Source organism: Bos taurus, chromosome 13, assembly GCF_002263795.3.
Source record: "Bos taurus isolate L1 Dominette 01449 registration number 42190680 breed Hereford chromosome 13, ARS-UCD2.0, whole genome shotgun sequence".
NCBI classification, from domain to species: Eukaryota; Metazoa; Chordata; class Mammalia; order Artiodactyla; family Bovidae; genus Bos; species Bos taurus.
In genome coordinates, this window is record NC_037340.1 from 7,034,940 (window position 1) to 7,056,263 (window position 21,324).

A 21,324-nucleotide genomic window follows, 5' to 3' on the forward strand; every position below is an offset into this window, starting at 1 on the left:
CTAATCAAGGTGTTAGAAGTTTGAATGGTTATTAACTTTGAATGGGAAGGGTTATATGGGAGCTTCTGGATTAAAGTTCTACTTTTTATCTACATGCTGGTCACATGGGTGGGTTCAGTTTGTAATATTTTCCAAGCAGTTGCAGTTATAATGATTTGTGTACTTTTCTGAATGAACATACAATTCGATTAAAAAGTCAATTAAAGAAAAATAACATATAGGGGCCCCTGCTAGCTTATGTGGCACATTCACGCGGATTTTTTAAATGCCCCTCGCTCTGGATAAATGACTTAGGAAAAGGCACCTCTATGGGTAGAGGCTCCCCCACAAGTCTGTGCCTTGTCAAATGCAGGGTGGGCTGGGTGGGCTCCATCCCTACTGGTGCACTTTGTCAGAGACAAAGCCACACATCTGGGTGGACATCTGCAAATCTGCAAAATATTCATGGGACCCTTCCTCACCACAGCATTATGAGCAGGCAGGGCGGACATCCTTCCAATGTGGAGGAGGAGGTGGCACAGAACAGTGAGACCGATGCGTGAAGGCATCACAGCTAACAAGCCATGAAGCCAGGGTGAACTTCTAGGCCAGTAGGTCTTCACATGATTCTGATTCCTTTTGGGGAGCAGAAGAGGAAGAAGCTTCTCTCTGTGTTACTGTGTTTACTGCTATGGGTCATCTCAAATGCTCTGTCAAATAAGGCAGGGGATAAATACATGGTCCAATATTCTTAATGCTGGGCTTTAGTAAAGGTGTTAGGTTCTCAGTCCATTTGGAAAACATGCTATAATCATATACCCTGAAATGAATATTTACCTTGTAGATGTTAACCTAGGCAGAGAGGTCAGTGGAATAGAGATATGTATACCTACCAATAGAACATCCAGGCCCACCCACAGGTTAAAATGATCAACGTAAGGATATAAATCTGTCTGTGTCTCAGAAAAAAAGGAAAGAGAAAGACACCCACATGATGTGCAAGTTTAACTTACCCAGAAGTGTCTGCTTATTTTGGGAAGAGTTAGGCTCTGCAGAACACCAGCAGGACCGGAGGACAATCACCCCTCCGAGCACGCCGTCTTCGCTGGCCAGGAAAGGTGAGCCTAGGCACAAACGACCGGTGGTCATTTTCAGTTCATTTTACTCTTTTCACTCCCAATTTTCATTTGATTATGGGAACAAATGTGTGGGATGAGTAAGATTTTGAAAGATGCCTATTTTCTGATACTCGCTGTTGTTCATATCTTGTCCAGGCTGGATCACGAAGGCAGGCTTGAGCCCTAACAGACAGAGACAGTGCCAGATGCTGCCAAGGAGACATGAGCAGGGGTGGAGCGTGCATGACCGTATTCAGAATGGAATTGGAAACACTGCCAGATTAAAGGCCCAACACACAAATACAGCAAAAAATGTTCAGCAGCTCCCTTTGATCAGCTCTTCGGGATCACTCACCAGGCTCTCCCTGCTGTCAGGGGCATGCCACCAAAAGCTTCCATTTACAACCTTAAATTCAATTTTCAACAAAAAGCCACAAAGTTTATAACAAACTTTTAAAAATGCTCCTGATGGTTTACACAAATAAGGGTGAAACTGTATTTCTATTATGAGAGTCTGGTGGTTAGAAACGGCCGTGCTTCGGAGATCTCACACACTGAACCATTGTGAGCATTTCAGCAACACTGCATTTTAAAGCCCCTCCTTTTTCCTCCCCAAGGACATCTTCTTCGAACATCTGGCACAGCAAGTGAGCACGTGGGGAACAAATGCAAAATTAACCCAAGTGCTATCAAAGAAAGTCATAAAAATAAAACCCAGCCAAATTGGATTTGGGGGGAGCTTCTGGTTAAACTTAGTAGATTAAATACATGCATTTATCTCCACTCCTTTCTCAAATCCCAGTAAACTGGGGGAAAGGGAAGGGGAAAGAAAAAAAGAGCCATGGCCCAATAAGGACAGAGAAAGAGACGAGGGAAAAACAGAAAAACAGACCTTTAGAAAAGAGAAAGAAGACAGACAAGGAGTTGCTCACCTAGCGGACCTGGGAAAGCTTCCAAGGGGTGGAGGTGGGGAGGAAGCAGGAAAAAAGGCTGTTTGGAGTTGGCAGACACCTATAAGAAGCCACCCCAGTTTTGTCATAAAATCAAAAAAGGAACAGAAATTGGAGGCTTCAAGTTCTGGAGGCAGGAATACAGGGTGCGCCTGAAATAAAGGTAGTTGGTTGAAAGTGTCCAAAAGGATCTTCTAGACCAGGGTGGGTAAACTATGACCTGTCTAATTTACAGCCTATTTTTGTACTGTCTGTAAGCAAAGAATGTTTATTTTATATTTAAAGGGTTTTTTGATTTGATTGCTTTGCTTTTTTAAGAGACAGAGAAGAAGGAAGAGGAAGAGAAGAATCTGTGGTAGAGACCAAAGTGTTGCCCACAAAGTCTAAACTCTACTCGCTGGCGCTTTACAGAAAATTTGCTGACACTTGATCTCAAGTCCCAGATTCCTATCTAGAGAGGAAGTTACCCCTCCCCAGCCCTAGAGGAAGCAGGATATTTACTCTCTAGAGAGACTGAACCAGAGGGACCAGAGGTTCGGGTCACTGGGCTCAGCCCAGGGCAGGAGGGAGGCTCCACTCTGAAGTTAGGGGCTGAAGGGGAGGCCTTATGTGAAACAACCAGCTCCCTTCACCGACAAGCTCCACGGATGCGAGAACGCTGATACCCTCCAAGCAAGAGACTGGATCACTCCTTTTCAGTCTCAGGAGTATTTCCAGTCTCAATTCAAACCAATTCAAGACTAAGAACCTACTTGAGAGAACCTAAAAACATCACTCGTCCTTGCTTTATGGGGATGGCTTAAAGGTAACAAGTGTGACTCACATACAAAGGGCTTTCAGCTCAGATTCTTGATACTTAAAGAGCACAGCTCAGCTCAGTTCAGTTCAGTCACTCAGTCGTGTCTGACTCTTTGAAACCCCGTGGACCGCCGCACACCAGGCCTCCCAGTCCATCACCAACTCCTGGAGCTTTCTCAAACTCCTGTCCATTGAGTCGATGATGCCATCCAACCATATCATCCTCTATCATCCCCTTCTCTTCTCGCCTTCAATCTTTCCCAGCATCAGGGTCTTTTCCAATGAGTCAGCTCTTCCCATCAGCTGGCCAAAGTATTGGAGTTTCAGCTTCAACATCAGTCCTTTCAATGAATACTGAGGACTGATTTCCTTTAGGGTGGACTGGTTGGATCTCCTTGCAGTCCAAGGGGCTCTCAAGAGTCTTCTCCAACACCACAGTTCAAAAGCATCAATTCTTCAGCACTCAGCCTTTTTTATAGTCCAACTCTCATATCCATACACGACTACTGGAAAAACCATAGACTTGACTAGACAGACCTTTGTTGGCAAAGTAATGTCTCTGCTTTTTAAATGCTGTCTAGGTTGGTGATAGCTTTTCTTCCAAGGAGTAAGCGTCTTTTTATTTCATGGCTGCAGTCACCACCTGCAGTAATTTTGGAGCCCCCAAAAATAAAGTCTGCCATTGTTTCCACTGTTTCCCCAACTATTGCCATGAAGTGATGGGACTGGATGCCATGATCTTAGTTTTTTGAATGTTGAGCTTTAAGTTAGCTTTTTCACTCTCCTCTTTCACTTTCATCAAGAGGCTCTTTAGTCCTTCTTTGCTTTCTGCCATAAGGGTGGTGTCATCTGCATATCTGAGGTTACTGATATTTCTCCTGGCAATCTTGATTCCAGCTTGTGCTTCATCCAGCCCAGCATTTCTCATGATGTACTCTGCATACACGTTAAATAAGCAGGGTGACAATTTACAGCCTTGAGGTACTCCTTTTCCTATTTGGAACCAGTCTGTTTTTCCATGTCCAGTTCTAACTGTTGCTTCCCAACCTGCATACAGATTTCTCAAGAGGCAGGTCAGGTGGTCTGGTATTCTCATCTCTTGAAGAATTTTCCAGTTTGTTGTGTTCCACACAAAGGCTTTGGCATAGTCAATAAAGCAGAAATAGATGTTTTTTCTGGAACTCTCTTACTTTTTTGATGATCCAGCGGATGTTGGCAATTTGATCTCTGGTTCCTCTGCCTTTTCTAAAACCAGCTTGAACATCTGGAAGTTCACATACTATTGAAGCCTGGCTTGGAAAATTTTGAGCATTACTTTACTAGTGTGTGAGATGAGTGCAACTGTGCAGTAGTTTGAGCATTCTTTGGCATTGCCTTTCTTTGGGATTGAGTGAAAATTGACCTTTTCCAGTCCTGTGGCCACTGCTGAATTCTCCAAATTTGCTGGCATATTGACTGCAGCACTTTCACAGCATCGTCTTTTATGATTTGAAAGAGCTCAACTGGAATTCCATCACCTCTACTAGCTTTGTTCATAGTGATGCTTCCTAAGGCCCACTTGACTTCACACTCCAGGATGTCTGGCTCTAGGTGAGTGATCACACCATCGTGATTATCTGGGTCATGAAGATCTTTTTTGTACAGTTCTTCTGTGTATTCTTGCCACCTCATCTTAATATCTTCTCCTTCTGTTAGGTCCATACCATTCCTGTCCTTTATTGAGCCTATCTTTGCATGAAATATTCCCTTGGTATCTAATTTTCTTGAAGAGATCTCTAGTCTTTCCCATTCTGTTGTTTTCCTCTATTTCTTTGCACTGATCTCTGAGGAAGGCTTTCTTATCTCTTCTTGCTGTTCGGTATATCTTTCCTTTTCTCCTCACAGACAACCTAGAATCACTAGCTGTTTCCATTAGGCCTCTGGGAAACACAGAGAGCAAAAAAGCAAAAAGGTAACAGAGGGAAAACTTAGGCAAATACTTTGAGCAGAAGAAAAAACAAATTTAAAGGTGGGGGAAGGGGAAAGATTCCCTGGCAGTCCAGTAGTTTGGACTTGGCACTTTAACTGGGAGGGCCCAGGTTCGACCCCTAGTTGAAGAACTAAGATCCTGTAAGTTGCAACCCCCAGAAACACAAGAAAAGAAAGACAGAGGTAAGACATGAGAGAGAAAAAGACATTTTTAATCTGAACAGGCCAGAAGATCCAATAGTTGATTAAAGGAGTTTCAAAGAGAACGAATTATAAAAAATGAAAGGGAACAAATTTCAAAAGAAATAAAAAACAGTTCCAAGAATTGAAGGATGAGTGTTCAGACTGAAAAGGCTCATAAACCTCCCAGCATAATTCATGGAGGGAAAAAAAAGCGCCATGAAGATGTATCACTATGAAATATCAAAATACTGAGAAAATAAAGATCTAAAAAATTTCCAAATGGGAAAAAATGACCACTGGAAAGGCAAGTGGACTTTAATGGCATTGGATTTCTCTACAGCAACTCTGGGATCTAGGTGATTAGGAGGTAACATTTTCAAAATGCAGAGAGAAAATTATTTCCAACCTAGAATTTTATCCTTGGCCAAAATGTCAATCAAGCATGAAAGGAGATTGAAGCTGGACAAAGTCTCAAAGAATTCACCTCCCATGCACTCTTTCTCAGAAAGTTGTAGGACAATTGTACTTTGGCAAAATTAAGGACTAAGGGAAACAATGAGAAAAAAATGAAGATCTGGGAACAGGGGCTTTAAGACAAGAGAAGACAAAAGTATTCCTGGGTGACGCACAGCTACAAACAGGCTTGGAGATCCAATGAACCAAAACGACAGAGAGCCAGAGAAAGCTGGAATGGTATTTCCAAATGGGAAAAAATTTAAACTTATAAGATACATGCTGAGTTTTAAATTATTGAGAGGAAATGTCTCACATTTTGAGGGAAGAGAGAATAAAAGAGTGGTTTAAAAAAGAAAAAGTGAGGTAGATATTAACTGCAGACAAAATACAAATTTCTACAGAAAATGAAATTAGAATCACAGCACACTATGTAGCTCAGATGTCAATGGCTAGAGTAAAAAATATAAACTTTACACATGGATGAACTAAAATACAAGAATATAATACATTAAGAAGAGAAAAAGCCTATGTGGGTGAGTGTAGGTTGGAAGTTGGAAATATAAAGGGACTAAATCCTTGCCTTCCCTGATGTGAAGACGATAACATCTAAATTTGATATCCAAATAGTATTTAAGATTGAAAAATCAAGAAATAGTAGTATAGGCATGTTATGTTGAATTATAGATGTAAGTTTTAGAAAAAAAAATAGTTAAGAGAGTTAAAAATAGGAGCTTCCGGGGATAGAAGCTCAGTGGGGTATAGAGGGTCGGGACAAGGAACTACCTATTTTCAGGATAAGCCTAGGGGCACTGCTTGTCTTTTTAATTCATGTGTGTGTGCCCACGCACGTGTGCATGCATGCGTGTGCACACACACACACAGCTTTGCAATGAAAAGCAACATATATTTAAACTGCGGAACCAGAGTGCAGTTTTTTTCTCCTCAGCCCCTCAGAGAAGAGGGAAGGGAGACAGGGAATTCGCAGCCACCCAGAAGCTATCCTAAGGCCCTAGATCCATACTGTCATGCTCTGTAGTTTTATTTCCAGAACCAGCATGAGAAGGCTTTTTATGATCATTTTACAGATGAAGAACCTGAGGTTCAGAGTGGTTCCATGATGTGTTACAGCCATGCCGGAGCTGGGGAGGAAGGCTTCCTCCCATGTTTCTCTGAGCCCACGATCATGCCTGCTTTGCAGCAGAGCCTCTCAGGGAACAGGAAACTTGGGATAAGATTACATCCCACCACACCTGCATGAAGGTTCTTGGCACCTCTACAGCTGTTCCTTTCCCGTCATAACCAGGAACTTCTTCTCGGGTCCCCATAACTCGTCTGTGCGCTGAGTCACTCAGTCATGTCCGAATGTTTGTGACCCCATGGGCCATAGCCTGCCAGCCTCCTCTGTCCATGGGGTTTCCCAGGCAAGAATACTGCAGTGGGTTTCCATGTCTTCCTCCAAGGGATCTACCCGACACAGGAATGGAACCTGTGTCTTCTGCATCTCCTCATTGCAGGCAGATTCTTTACCACTTAGCCACCAGGGAAGGTCCATCGCTTACCTAAGCATAAAACCTACCTCTTCCCTCTCTAAGGACTCAACTCTTCAAACCACATCAAGTCCTGTGAGTTCCTTGTGGTTGCACCTGCTCCTGGTATGTCCTTCCCACCAACAGGACCCTTGTTTACTCTCCTTGTCCTTCCTGCTCCAATCACACACCACTTCATTAATAAATGAATGTGTACAATGTGCCAGGGCTCATCAGGCACTGGGGATACCGCAGTGAACAAATGAGGCTCCTGCCCACATCCAGCCTGGGAGACAAGTAATAAACTCATACATCAACAAGGAACCCACCGAGTTGGTAGGAAGTGCTGTGAATAAAATGTATCCAGGCAAATGTTGACAGGTGTGACTGGGGCTAACACTTTAAATCAAGTGTCAGAGAAGGCATCTTTGATAAGGCACCAACCACGTGAAGATCTGTCGAAGGAACATTCCAGGAGGATGAACCAGCAAATGCAGATACCCTGAGGTAGGGAGGAGCATGGATGTTCAGGAAATAAAAGGAGGCTGGAGTGGCCAAACTAGATGATGGAGAGGAAGGGAGGGCAGAAAGGCAAGACCACCTCACATAAGGTTACAAGGAGCTTGTGAGCCCAGCAAGAAGTTTGGATTTTACTCAAAGTGTGGTCAAAGATGACAAAGGGCTTTAACCAGGTCAGTGGTAGTTATCATTTACACTTGTATAAGGTTACTCTGCTGTGCAGAATAGATCAGAAGGGCAGTGTGGAAGCGGGAAACCACTGAAAGAGCTTGGTTATGAGTTTCCAGTGGCTTGGGTGAGCCTGGTGGCAATGGAGACAGTCAGCAGAGGGTGGGTCCGGGGTACATTCTGCAGGCAGAACTAATAGGGTTGTTCATAGAATAGACGTTGGTGTGGAAAACAGACATCAAAGTTTACTCTAATAAGAAATATGCACCCCAGCTGTGATTACACCAGTAAACCATTCAGAAATGTTCAATGACTCCCAAGTGCTCATGGAATAATGTCTAAACTCCTTAGCCCAGACCTGCCTTCCTCTCTCTTCCCAATCTTACATCCCTATTTATTTTCACACATCACTCCAGCCAAGTTGGACTTCCTGTATTCCATTTCCTTAAGATTTCCCCCTGGGCTCATTGTTGTGAACTGTGCTTCCCAGCTCCTTATCCCCATGAACTGAAATCTATTATTTTTTCTTTATTTTTTTCTTTTTAAATTTTGTTTACTTCTTGGCCAGGTCATGTGGCATGTTGGAATTTTAGTTCCCTGACCAGAGATCAAAGTGGAAGTACAGAGTCCCTACCATGAGACCACCATGGAAGTCCCTGAAGTTTATTCTTTAGCTCCAATGCCGTTTATATAGAACGTGAGTATTTCTCACCGCTTTAGGGTGAGAGTATCTGACTCACCTTTGAGGCCCTCTTAGTGACCATGAACTTATTCACCACCTTCCCCTATCCCTAGCTCCCTGCCACACATACACACATGCCTGCCCACAGCACTGCCGTGGGCCATGGGTGCTCGGAAAGGGTACTGGGTCCCCTGGGTACCATGCAAGCTCAAATCAGGGCTCCTCACCCTCAATGTCCATTCATTCAATGATTTAATGAAATAATGATTAAAGTGCTATATTTGAAGATTCTAAAATTTTTATGGAAGTACTCAGATTTCATATAATCACTGTGGTGTTTTTTATTTTTTTTTATTTATTTTTTTTTCAAGTGCAATAATTCTTTTCCCCTAGTGAATATTTTAAAAATATGGCTTTTATCATTCCTTTACTCCTTTTCACCTCCATACTCTGGTACCATAATCCACAAGCCATAAAAATTTCTTGCTTAGATTATTTTAGCCATCTCTAAATTTGTCCCTCTGCTCCATATTTATTCCTTATAATCTCCTTGACCAATTACTTTTTTTTTCTTTAAGCCGTCCAATGACTTAAAAGAATAATCAGATCATTATGATAGCCTATGAGGCTCTACTGATTTTATTTTTCTTTTTCTCTCCAATCACATCTCCCCATTATTTCCTCCAAACACAGTGACCTCCTTTACTATTCCTCAAACATTCTGGGCAAGCTTTGACCTAAAGATTTTGCACAAAACCCTGATTTTACCTTGAGTACTCTTCCTATAAACAATGCTATATTTCACCAACTTTGGGTCTTGATCCAGTTTTCAATTTCATAAGACTTTCATCTCCTTATTTGTTGCTTCATTTTTCTCCATGGCACTTGTTAATACCTGATTTATTACTTTATCATGCTTATTTATTTTGTTTATTGTCTATCTGTACTAAAATACAAGCATCACTGGAAAGATTTTTTCTCTATTCCTTTTTATGACCTCTTAGCTATATGCCTGAAACACAGTAGGCATTAAGTAAATATATTTGAATCAGCGAATGAATAACTTTCACTGATAACTGGGGGTTGATGAAAATCCCATAGTTCTGTAAGATGAAAATTGTGATATGCTTCTTCTCTGGATATATTTTTATAATTCCTAAGGACATTGGAACATACCAAAATTCCTCTTGAAAACTTTTTCTCTTAGATTTTAATCTATAATAGCATCCCATATCAGCTTTATAATCAAAACTTTTATATAATCAAAACTTTATAATCAAAAAAACACTGTGGTGTTTTTTAAAAAAAGCAAACCAATACTGACTCAGACAGAAGACCCTGTTTTGACTCTCAAGGTAGTAACTGTGTGGTCTTAAGCAAGAGATTTTTTTTTTTTTAAATTTTTATGCTTCAGTTTCTCAACTATAAATCATGGATATTATAAAACACCTTTCTGAATTATGGTGAGGGTTGAATTTACATATATGAACTTTGTAACCTCAGAGGTGCTACTTAAACATTTGGTGGTAGAAATCTTAATGGTAAGAACAGACTTCAACATTTTGCTCATCCTCAAAGATTACCACATTGAACAAGATCTATTTCTATACCTTCCTGATTAACCTTCTACAACAGCTGCAACTAGTGCTCAACTGACATTCAGTGACTGGATGGTGGTGGTGACAGGGTATCAAGTTTCCAAGTTAAAATATTAAACACTGTTGTATAAAAGGTAACAACATTCTTATTCTTCCCAGTAAGAAAAATTCACTTCAAGTGAATGTTGGGCTCTGTGATATGCTTTCTATAATCAAATAGGGAATTGGGAGGCAAAAATTAACTAGGACAATTCAAAGTTCCATATGCAAGTAGCTGCATAAAGTAAAGAAGATTAAAAGAAACAAAGAAATAATAAAAATTAAGATTCATTTACACTACTAAAATATCTCAAATTGATTCTCAAACACCCAAATCTATAACTACTATCTTATGAAATTACAATTACAGATGCTAAGAAACACATTCACTCTGATCAAATGTGTATAATCTGTATAATCATTAAGATTGTAAACCCAGACTGTACACAAATGAGACACCTGCTAATTGTATTTGTGCCATATCTTTAAGGATGAAAAATTTGAATAAACTTAAGGAGAAAATCCCTGTAAATATGAAGGCAGAGAAGTTAATGGGAATATAAATCCATATTCTTTTCACTGCTAGTGCCAGAATCCCAATTAGAATGATTTTAAGTAAAAAGGTGGATTCACTGGCTCATAAAATCCAAGAGAAAGAACAAACAAACTCCTAGAAGTATAGGGATGTGAGGGGTGTCAGGGACAGCTAGAAACAGCTTCTCCCATGCAGACGCAGTGGCCATCTACGGAGAGCTCCAGAGCAGTGTGCCTGACACAACCCTCGCCACCAGAGAGACCCCCCCTCCTTGTCAGGTTTCCCATTCTCAGACACCACCAATCAGACCTCGGAAGTCAGGAAATCCAACAGGCCTGGGTTGGTTAGGGGGTAAAGCCTAGAGGAGTGGAGTCATCGATGGACAGACAAATCCACAGACATCCACAAAACACACATGGATAGAAGACCGGGCTACACAACCAGGAGCCCGGTGCTGTCTACTTGAACTTGGACAAGCCATTTTATCGCTCTGAACCCTGCTTTCTTCCCTCATTGGAAAAACTGAGAGACTAGACTAGTAAGTCTAATGTCTTTATCAGTTCTAACAGGTAGGAGTATTTTCAGTTTTAAAGATTCGTGTCTCCCGACCAGCAGCAACAAGACATTATCTGAGGCCAATAAGCCAAAGCATTAGACCTCCTTTTGCAAAACTTGATACAACACTTCCTCTCCAACATGTGAGAACTGACCAAGAATCTATTCTAAAGCCAGAAGGCAGCTCTTACTGTTCTACTCTCCTGTCACATTTCACAAAGAAATCCTGTCTTTTCAATACAATTCTGTGCACTGCTTTTTTCTTTTTAAAGTCTAGATGACAAACCACTTGAATGGCATTTTCTTTTCCAGGAATTACACATATATCAAGAAAAAGAGATATATTGATAAGGGTGCAGGGTGGCGGGGGTGAGTGAGAAGGTGAGAGAGAGAGGGAAGAATGATGATGATGATTTGTTTGGCGGTCCACTGAACAAGAAAACGGACTTGGAAATAAGGAATGATCCCTACTGAAAACACACACCTCTAACTTAAAAGAACAAGAGAGATTATAAATACTCTTTAGACCCAAAAACAGGCTAATAGTTCATACTTCCTGAATGACCAAGGACTTCTCCTCTAAAGATGCATTTAAGTTAGTCAACATAACTCTCACAGATGTGAAGTATAGCTGAATGACACGAAGACCACATAACATAATGAGGGGACTGGTCACTAAGTTCAGAGAGGACAGCTCCGTTAATGAAGAGCCACTCTATTCTTCTACCTTTGAGATGTCTTCCAGATTGCCGCCATCATCCTATGAGACAGATATTAACTGCCTTCTCTCCTTTCCTGCTCCCACAAAAATCCCAATGGAAGGATCATTACTGTTGTTAGGCAGGTGAGACACTGAAGGAAAGAAAGGCAGACGCTGAGGCACAGGAAGGAAAATGACCCCCGGAAGCACTGAGGGGGACGAGGCGAGCAAGGCACCACATGACTGGTCCAGATCTTCTCACGTGCACCCAAGGATACCTCTGCTCCTCAGAACCCCACCTCCACCACTGCTCCACAGCGGCATCCCGATGTGTGGCTTTCTGGTGATAAGCATAGTTTTAAAGACTGCAACTGAACTCCTTAGAGAAGAGAGTCGCAATGAGTCAGGCTGAGTTGAGCTGAGTTGGGAGAGCTGATCTGAGTGGGGCAAATGACTCTTTTGAAATCCTTGATCTAAAAAAAATTTGAAATACAGGAGAAGTCAATTTATTTTACAACAGAAAACTCTAAATTATAATCAGAACAAAAATGTATCAAAGAGACATTCAATCTTTGGATAAATTTACTGATTCTGCCACAAACATTAAGAGCAAGAAACCAAATTAAGGTTTCCATTAAAGCCTCTTTCTTGCCTTAACCAAACATTAAATGTATGTACCTGATACTATTCTAGAAATGACAGGAGACTTTTTAAAAAAATTGACAGAGGGCTTCTGACTATACCAGCCCAACTGCTACCTGCATGTGGAGGGATCCATGATTCCACAAACTCACCCTAAAGCAATGACAACAGGATGAGAATGGGAATCCCTAACAAAGAACACTTCATGCAAGGATGGGCACAAAAAAAGCACAGAAAAAGAAGATATTAAGAAGAGGTGGCAAGAACACACAGAAGAACTATACAAAAAAGATCTTAATGACCTGGATAACTACAATGGTTTGACCACTCACCTAGAGCCAGACATCCTGGAGGGTGAAGTCAAGTGGGCCTTAAGAAGCATCACTATGAACAAAGCTAGTGGAGGTGATGGAGTTCCAGCTGAGCTATTTCAAACACTAAAAGATGATGCTATGAAAGTGCTGCACTCAATATGCCAGCAAATTTGGAAAACTCAGTAATGGCCACAGGACTGGTAAAGGTCAGCTGTTGTCACTCCAATCCCAAAGAAGGGCAATGCCAAAGAATGTTCAAACTACCACACAAATGTACTCATTTCACATGCTAGTGAGTTCATGCTAAAAATCCTCCCAGCTAGCCATCAACAATACATGAATCAAGAACTTCTAGATGTTCAAACTGGATTTAGAAATGGCAGAGGAATGAGAGATCAAATTGCCAACATCCATTGGCTCATAGAAAAACCAAGGGAATTCCAAAAAAAATCTACTTCTGCTTCATTGACTATGCTAAAATGTTTGATCGTGTGGATCACAACAAACTGTGGAAAATTCTTAAAAGAGATGGGAATACCAGACCACCTTACCTACCTCCTGAGAAAGCTGTGTGCAAGTCAACAAGCAACAGTTAGAACTGAACATGGAACAACAGACTAATTCAAAATGGGAAAGGAATGTGCCAAGGCTGTACATTGTCACCCTGTTTATTTAACTTATACTCAGAGTACATTGTGCCAAATACTGGACTGGATGAATCATAAGCTGGAATCAAGACTGCCAGGAAAAATATCAATAACTTCAGATACACAGATGACACCACCTTTATGGCATAAAGTGAAGAGGAACTAAAGAGCCCCTTGATGAAGGTGAAAGAAGAGAGTGAAAAAGCTGGCTTAAAACTCACCATTTAAAATACTAAGATCATGGCATCTGGTCCCATCACTTCATGGCATATAGATGGGGAAACAATGGAAACACTTAAAGACTTTACTTTCTTAGGTCCCAAAATCACTATAGACAGTGACTACAGACATGAAATGAAAGATGCTTGCTCACTGGAAGAAAATCTCTGACAAACTTAGGCAGTGTATTAAAAAGCAAACACATCACTTTGCTGACAAAGGTCTGTACAGTCAAAGCTATGGTTTTCCCAGTGGTCATGTATGGACGTGAGAGTTGGATCATAAAGAAGGCTGAGCACTGAAGAACTGGTGCTTTTGAACTGTGGTATTGGAGAAGACTTTTGAGAGTCCCCTGGACTGCAAGGAGATCAAACCAGTCAAAATAAAAGGAAATCAACCCTGAATATTCATTGGAAAGACTGATGCTGAAGTTGAAGCTCCAATACTGTGGCCACCTGATGCAAAGAGCTGACTCATTGGAAAAGATTCTAATGCTGGGAAAGATTGAAATCAGGAGGAGAAGGCAGCAACTAAGGACGAGATGGTTGGATGGCATCACTGACTAAATGGACGTGAGTTTGAGCAAGCTCCAGGAGAAGATGAAGGACAGGGAAGCCTGTCATGCTATAGTCCATGGGGTCACAAAGAGTCAGACATGACTGAGTGATTGAACAGCAACAACAGAGAAGAAGGTGAGAGCAGCCTGTAGAGAACTGAAGACTCACTGGAGGGAAAGCCAAGGGGCCAGTTTTCTAGCCCTGGTCCTGGAACTTTCCATGTTAACTTTAACAGGTAAGACAAAGGTCTTCTGCCCTCAGACTCTGCAGGATCCCTTCAAGCTACTGGGGTTTGGGGACAACACCACCTTCACCTTCCCCATGACAACTGCCAGAACTTCTATCTCCAGGAGTGTAACAAGTCTGAAACTTATGATGACATAGGCTCAAGACAGGGTCCAGACTAGGGAAACATCCTCCGTGAGGGTAGGATGGGTGTCACAGATTCATACTTCCCTGCTAATGCTAGACTAGAACCCACGAATTTGAAAAGTACAACATCCATTCAGCAGTTGCTTCATATTTTATAAACATTCACTTTAAGATATTTAAGAATCAACCTTGTATCAAGCACTGTTGGGGGCCTGTGGTGGTGGTTGCTGTTCAGTCGCTAAGTCCTGTCTGACTCTTTGTGACCCCATGGACTTCAGTACGCCAAGCTTCCCTGTCCTTCACTATCTCCCAGCCTTTGCTCAAATTCATGTCCATTGAGTCAGTGATGCCATCAAACCATCTCACCCTCTGTTGCCCCCTTCTCCTCTTTCCCTCAATCTTTCCCTGCATCAGGGTCTTTTCCAATGAGTCGGCTCTTCATCAGGAGGCCAAAGTATTGGAACTTCAGCATCAGTCCTTCCAGTGAATATTCAGGACTGATTTCCTTTAGGGTGGACTGATTGGATCTCCTTGCAGTCCTAGAGACTCTGAAGAGCCTTTTCCAGCACCACAGTTCAAAAGAATCAATTCTTCAGTGCTCAGCCTTCTTTATGATTCAACTCTCACATCCATACATGACTACTGGGAAAACCACAGCTTTGACTATACGGACTTTTGTTGGCAAAGTGATGTCTCTGCTTTTGAATACACTGTCTAGGTTTGTCATAGCTTTTCTTCCAAGGAGCAAGCATTTTTTAATTTTTCAGCTGCAGTCACCATCCACAGTGATTTTGGAGCCCAAGAAAATAAAATCTGTCGTTTCTACTTTTTCCCCATCTATTTGCCATGAAGGCAAAATCAACATCCAACATGATCTGAGTGTTGAAAATTTAATGCCTAATGTAACAGCATTAGAAAGTGAGGCCTTTGGGGAATTTGCTGAAGATGGCAGAGGAATAAGACGGGGAGACCACTTTCTCCCCCACAAATTCATCAAAAGAACATTTGAACGCTGAGTAAATTCCACAAAACAACTTTTGAATGCCAGCAGGAGACATCACTGTGGATGGTGACTGCAGCTGAAAAATTAAAAAATGCTTGCTCCTTGGAAGAAAAGCTATGACAAACCTAGACAGTGTATTCAAAAGCAGAGACATCACTTTGCCAACAAAAGTCCATATAGTCAAAAAAAGCAGAAAAGCACCCAGAAAAGCAGCCCATTTGAAAGGAGGTAGGAAAAAATATAAAAGATTAAAAGAGAGGCAAAAGAGGTAGGGACGGAGATCCATCTTGGGAAGGGAGTCTTAAAAAAGCGAGGTTTCCAAACCCCAGGAAACACTCTCACTGGCAAGTCTGTGGTGCGCCTTGGAACCTCAGAGGGCAACATGACTGGGAGGGAAAATAAATAAATAATTAAAACCCACAGATTCCGTGCCCAGTGGTAACTCCCCCAGAGGTGAAGCAGCACAGACACTGCACCCGCCACTAGCGAGCGGGGGCTGGGCAGGGAGGGGTGGGCTGCACTGCTTAGAGTAAGGACCCGGCGTGAATGCCCCGAGGGCAATCTGAGGGAACTAACTTGAGATAGCAAACCAGACTGTGAGAGAGCTACCCCAGGAAAAGCCCTACACCGCCAGGCCCACTCACAGAACAAAGGACTGAGCAGAGCTAGCCGGCTGCGGACCGGCCCATCCCTCTCCGGTGACAGGCAGGAGAAGGGAGCCAGAGCCGGAAGTGGGCAATCACGGCCCCAGAGAGGCATCATCTACCAAACTGCAAGCAGGCTTCGTTGCTAACCAAGACTTCTTGGGATTCTGGATGGTCAACATCCACCTGAGAAGGTGCGCCGGTCGTACACCCAGAAAACGGAGCGGCAGGAACCGGGAGGCGATAAGTCGCAGAGACCGTGCTTGCCAAACACCTGGTAACCTGAGCTGCTCCGACCTAGGAAGGGCACAAAACGCAGGCCCAACCGAGTCTGTGCCTTTGAGGACTATCTGAGTGCCTGAACCTGAGTGGCTTAGACCCGGGAGGTGCATGCAGCCCAGGGCCAGCCTTAGACAGTTCCCGGCAGAGCAACCTAGAGCCTAAGCAGTGTAGACAGGGAAAGCACACACGCCGTGAGCAGGGGCAAACCCAGTGTGGCCTAGACACTGCGAGCACACGCCAGTGTTATTTGTTTGCAGTGTCCCTCCCTCCCCACAAGACAACTGAACAAGTGAGCCTAAAAAAGTGTCCACCACCGCCCCCTTGGGTCAGGGTGGAAATTAGACACTGAAGAGAGCAGCAAACACAAGAAGCTAAAACAGAGGGAACCGCCTTGGAAGTGACAGGTGCAATAGATTAAAACCCTGTAGTTAGTACTGACTATAGAAGAAGGGGCCTATAGATCTTGAGAAGTATAAGCCGGATCAAGGAACTATCTGAAAATGAAGTATAGATGGAGAAGTCTTAAGGCTACTGTAAGAATAAGACTGAACACCAGTGGCGGGAGGCTTAAGTCCAAATCCTGAGAACACCAGAGAATTCCTGACTCCAGGGAACATTAATCGATAGGAGCTCCTCAAACGTCTCCATACCTACACTGAAACAAAGCCCCACCCAAGGGCCAACAAGTTCCAGAGCAAGACATACCATGCAAATTCCCCAGAAACACAGGAAAATAGCCCTGAGCTTCAATATACAGGCTTCCTAAAGTTACTCCAAACCCGTTGACATCTCATAACTCATTACTGGACACTTCATTGCACTCCAGAGAGAAGAAATCCAGCTCCACCCTCAACACAAGCTTCCCTAACCAGGAAACCTTGACAAGCTACCCATCCAACCCCACTCACAGTGAGGAAACTCCACAATAAAGAGAACTCCATAAACTGCCAGAATACGGAAAGGCCACCGCAAACACAGCAATATAAACAAGATGAAGAGGCAGAGAAATACCCAGCAGGTAAAGGAACAGGATAAATGCCCACCAAACCAAACAAAAGAGGAAGAGATAGGGAATCTACCTGATAAAGAATTCCAAATAATGATAGTGAAAATGATCCAAAATCTTGAAAACAAAATGGAGTTACAGATAAATAGCCTGGAGACATGGATTGAGAAGATGCAAGAAAGGTTTAACAAGGACCTAGAAGAAATTAAAAAGAGTCAACATATAATGAATAATGCATTGCTATGCTGTCACTTCAGTCGTGTCTGACTCTGTGTAACCCCATAAACGGCAGCCCACCAGGCTCCCCTGTCCCTGGGATTCTCCAGGCAAGAACACTGGAGTGGGTTGCCATTTCCTTCTCCAATGCATGAAAGTGAAAAGTGAAAGTGAAGTCTCTCAGTCGTGTCCGACTCTTAGCGACCCCATGGACTGCAGCCTACCAGGCTCCTCCGTCCATGGGATTTTCCAGGCAAGTGTACTGGAGTGGGGTGCCATTGACTCTGGAGGGAACCAACAGTAGAATAACAGAGGCAGAAGATAGGATTAGTGAGGTAGAAGATAGAATGGTAGAAATAAATGAAACAGAGAGGAAAAAAGAAAAACAAATTAAAAGAAATGAGGACAATCTCAGAGACCTCTGGGACAATGTTAAATGCCCCAACATTCAAATCATAGGGGTCCCAGAAGAAGAAGACAAAGAGAAAGACCATAAGAAAATACTTGAGGAGATAATAGTTGAAAACTTCCCTAAAATGGGGAAGGAAATAATCACCCAAGTCCAAGAAACCCAGACAGTCCCTAACAGGATAAACCCAAGGCAAAACACCCCAAGACACAACTCTTCAGGCCAGGAGGGAATGGCAGGACATACTTAAAATGATGAAAGAAAATAACCTATAGCCCAGATTACTGTACCCAGCAAGGATCTCATTCAATATATGAAGGAGAAATCAAAAGCTTTACAGACAAGCAAAAGCTGAGAGAATTCAGCACCACCAAACCAGCTCTCCAACAAATGCTAAAGGATCTTCTCTAGACAGGAAACACAGAAAGGGTATATAAACTCGAATCCAAAACAATAAAGTAAATGGCAATGGGATCATACTTATCAATAATTCCCTTAAATGTAAATGGGTTGAATGCCCCAACCAAAAGACAAAGACTGGCTGAATGGATACAAAAACAAGACCCCTATATATGTTGTCTACAAGAGACCCACCTTCAAACAAGGGACACAAACTGACTGAAAGTGAAGGGCTGGAAAAAGATATTCCATGCAAATAGAGACCAAAAGAAAGCAGGAGTAGCAATACTCATATCAGATAAAATAGACTTTAAAACAAAGGCTGTGAAAAGAGACAAAGAAGGCCACTATATAATGATCAAAGGATCAATCCAAGAAGAAGATATAATGCCAGGAGCCGGCATATTGCATATTGAGTGCATATTGCATATTGCATATTGAGTGCAGCACTTTCCACAGCATCATCTTTCAGGATCTGGAATAGCTCAACTGGAATTCTATCACTACCAGGAGCCAGCGTGAGGAACTCCGCCTGTGGCAAAGGTCATGAGGAAGGAGGCTCGGCATACGCAAAGGCGGGATCGAGCCTCAGGAGTCCCCCTGGAAATTCTCGAGCATCTACCCCCAAAACCAGAGTCTGCCTACTTTCTGCTTTGTGCTTTCACCTACACCTTTGACTTTACAGGGGCTGTCCCCCACTACCTCTCTCTGAAAAAAGAGTTAGCTTACAGCTCCAGTTAATAATTCCTGGGCATGACAGTGTTTCAACCTACAAACTCCTTTGGAAATCCTCTAGCCTGCCTGAATAGGTTTTTCCGGCCACATGTGGTTGTTCAGAGCCTCCCAAATGTGAGAGGCAGGAGATGTTCTAAACTGTCTAAACACAGATTCCTTTGAGTAGTTAAAAGATTGATTAGAAATTGTACTGGTGAAAGGTTTTTCACTTATTGGGCCAACGTTTGCTGCTAAGTCTCCATACCCCTTACCTACTGTGTCCTTGGCGGTGTATTGATTGATATAATGGGTGTATAGAAATGTAAGTAGTAGCCTCAATGTTTGTAACCTTGGACCCTTGAGTTAATTCTTTTCTTGACTGAGCCCACCTCACCTTTGCCCTATAGGAATGCAGCTTTGTCCAATGCTTTTTTGGAGGCTGGTGCCTGACTTTGAAATAATCACCTTTAGAGAAAAATAAGTTTCTTAAAATGTTAACAGGCCTCCTGGCCAGAAGATGATGTAAATCACCTAAACTTTTGCATATGATAAGTTTGAAAGCCTGGCTTCGATTAGGACCAGGAACTGCTGTCCTTGCATGACTCCACCCCTTCCCCCATTATCCTCTATGCACATATTAAGGTATAAAACTACTTTGGAAAATAAAGTACGCCCCTTTTTTGTTCACCGAAATTTGGTCTCCCCATGTCCTTCTTTCTTTCACCTTCTGGCTGAATTTTTCCTCTGAGGCGGGGAAGCTCGTCAAGCCTACTAATTTGGCCTGGGCTTCTAAGATCTGACCGGGGAGGCCTTAGTGTCTCCTCTCCTTCGGGAGAACGGGAAGACACCTGTGGCCTTCGTAGGTGATGTAAATTCTCTGCTTTGGAATTTTATTCAGTCTCTTTTCTTCACTGAATTTTCCTACTGAGCTATCCTTATTTCAGCCTCTTTTCTCCACTGAATTTCCTCACTGAGCTATCCTTATTTCAGCCGCTTTTCTCCATTGAATTTCTTCACTGAGCTATCCTCATTCTATTACTCTTTATATCTCTAATTAATATCTAATTGAAGCTATTGTATCCTGATCCTCGCCGAAGCCGTCTCTCCTTTGAATACCCTGGATCAGCTGGGGCTGGACCCCGGCAATATAACAATTATAAATATATACGCACCCAACATAGGAGCACCACAATATGTAAGACAAATGCTAACAAGTATGAAAGGGGAAATTAACAATAACACAATAATAGTGGGAGACTTTAATACCCCATTCACACCTATGGATAGATCAACTAAACAGAAAATTAACAAGGAAACACAAACTTTAAATGATACGATAGACCAGTTAGACCTAATTGATATCTATAGGACATTTCACCCCAAAACAATGAATTTCACCTTTTTCTCAAGCACACACGGAACCTTCTCCAGGATAGATCACATCCTGGACCATCAATCTAGCCTTGGTAAACTCAGAAAAATTGAAATCATTCCAAGCATCGTTCCTGACCACAATGGAGTAAGATTAGATCTCAATTACAGGAGAAAAACTATTAAAAATTCCAACATATGGAGGCTGAACAACACGCTGCTGAATAACAAACAAATCACAGAAGAAATCAAAAAAGAAATCAAAATATGCATAGAAATGAATCAAAATGAAAACACAACAACCCAAAACCTGTGGGACACTGTAAAAGCAGTGCTAAGGAGAAGGATCTTAGCAATACAGGCATACCTCAAGAAACAAGAAAAAAGTCAAATAAATAACCTAACTCTACACCTAAAGCAACTAGAAAAGGAAGAAATGAAGAACCCCAGGGTTAGTAGAAGGAAAGAAATCTTAAAAATTAGGGCAGAAATAAATGCAAAAGAAACAAATGAGACCATAGCAAAAATCAACAAAGCCAAAAGCTGGTTCTTTGAGAGGATAAATAAAATTGACAAACCATTAGCCAGACTCATCAGGAAACAAAGGGAGAAAAACCAAATCAATAAAATTAGAAACGAAAATGGAGAGATCACAACAGACAACACAGAAATACAAAGGATCATAAGAGACTACTATCAGCAATTATATGCCAATAAAATGGACAACGTGGAAGAAATGGACAAATTCTTAGAAA

General features: G+C 42.2%; 1 protein-coding gene across 11 annotated transcripts in view; it reads right to left on the reverse strand.

Moving 5' to 3' along the window:
- Positions 1 to 21,324, reverse strand: part of TASP1 (taspase 1) — a 317,444-nt gene that overhangs the window by 101,550 nt on the left and 194,570 nt on the right. For 10 of the 11 annotated variants that reach the window (XM_025000695.2, XM_025000693.2, XM_025000694.2 and 7 more), the window contains 1 exon segment: positions 993 to 1,103. The exons of the other annotated variant lie outside the window; for it this stretch is intronic. In XM_025000695.2, coding sequence (XP_024856463.1) covers positions 993 to 1,103 — 111 coding nt within the window. 11 annotated transcript variants of the gene reach the window in all.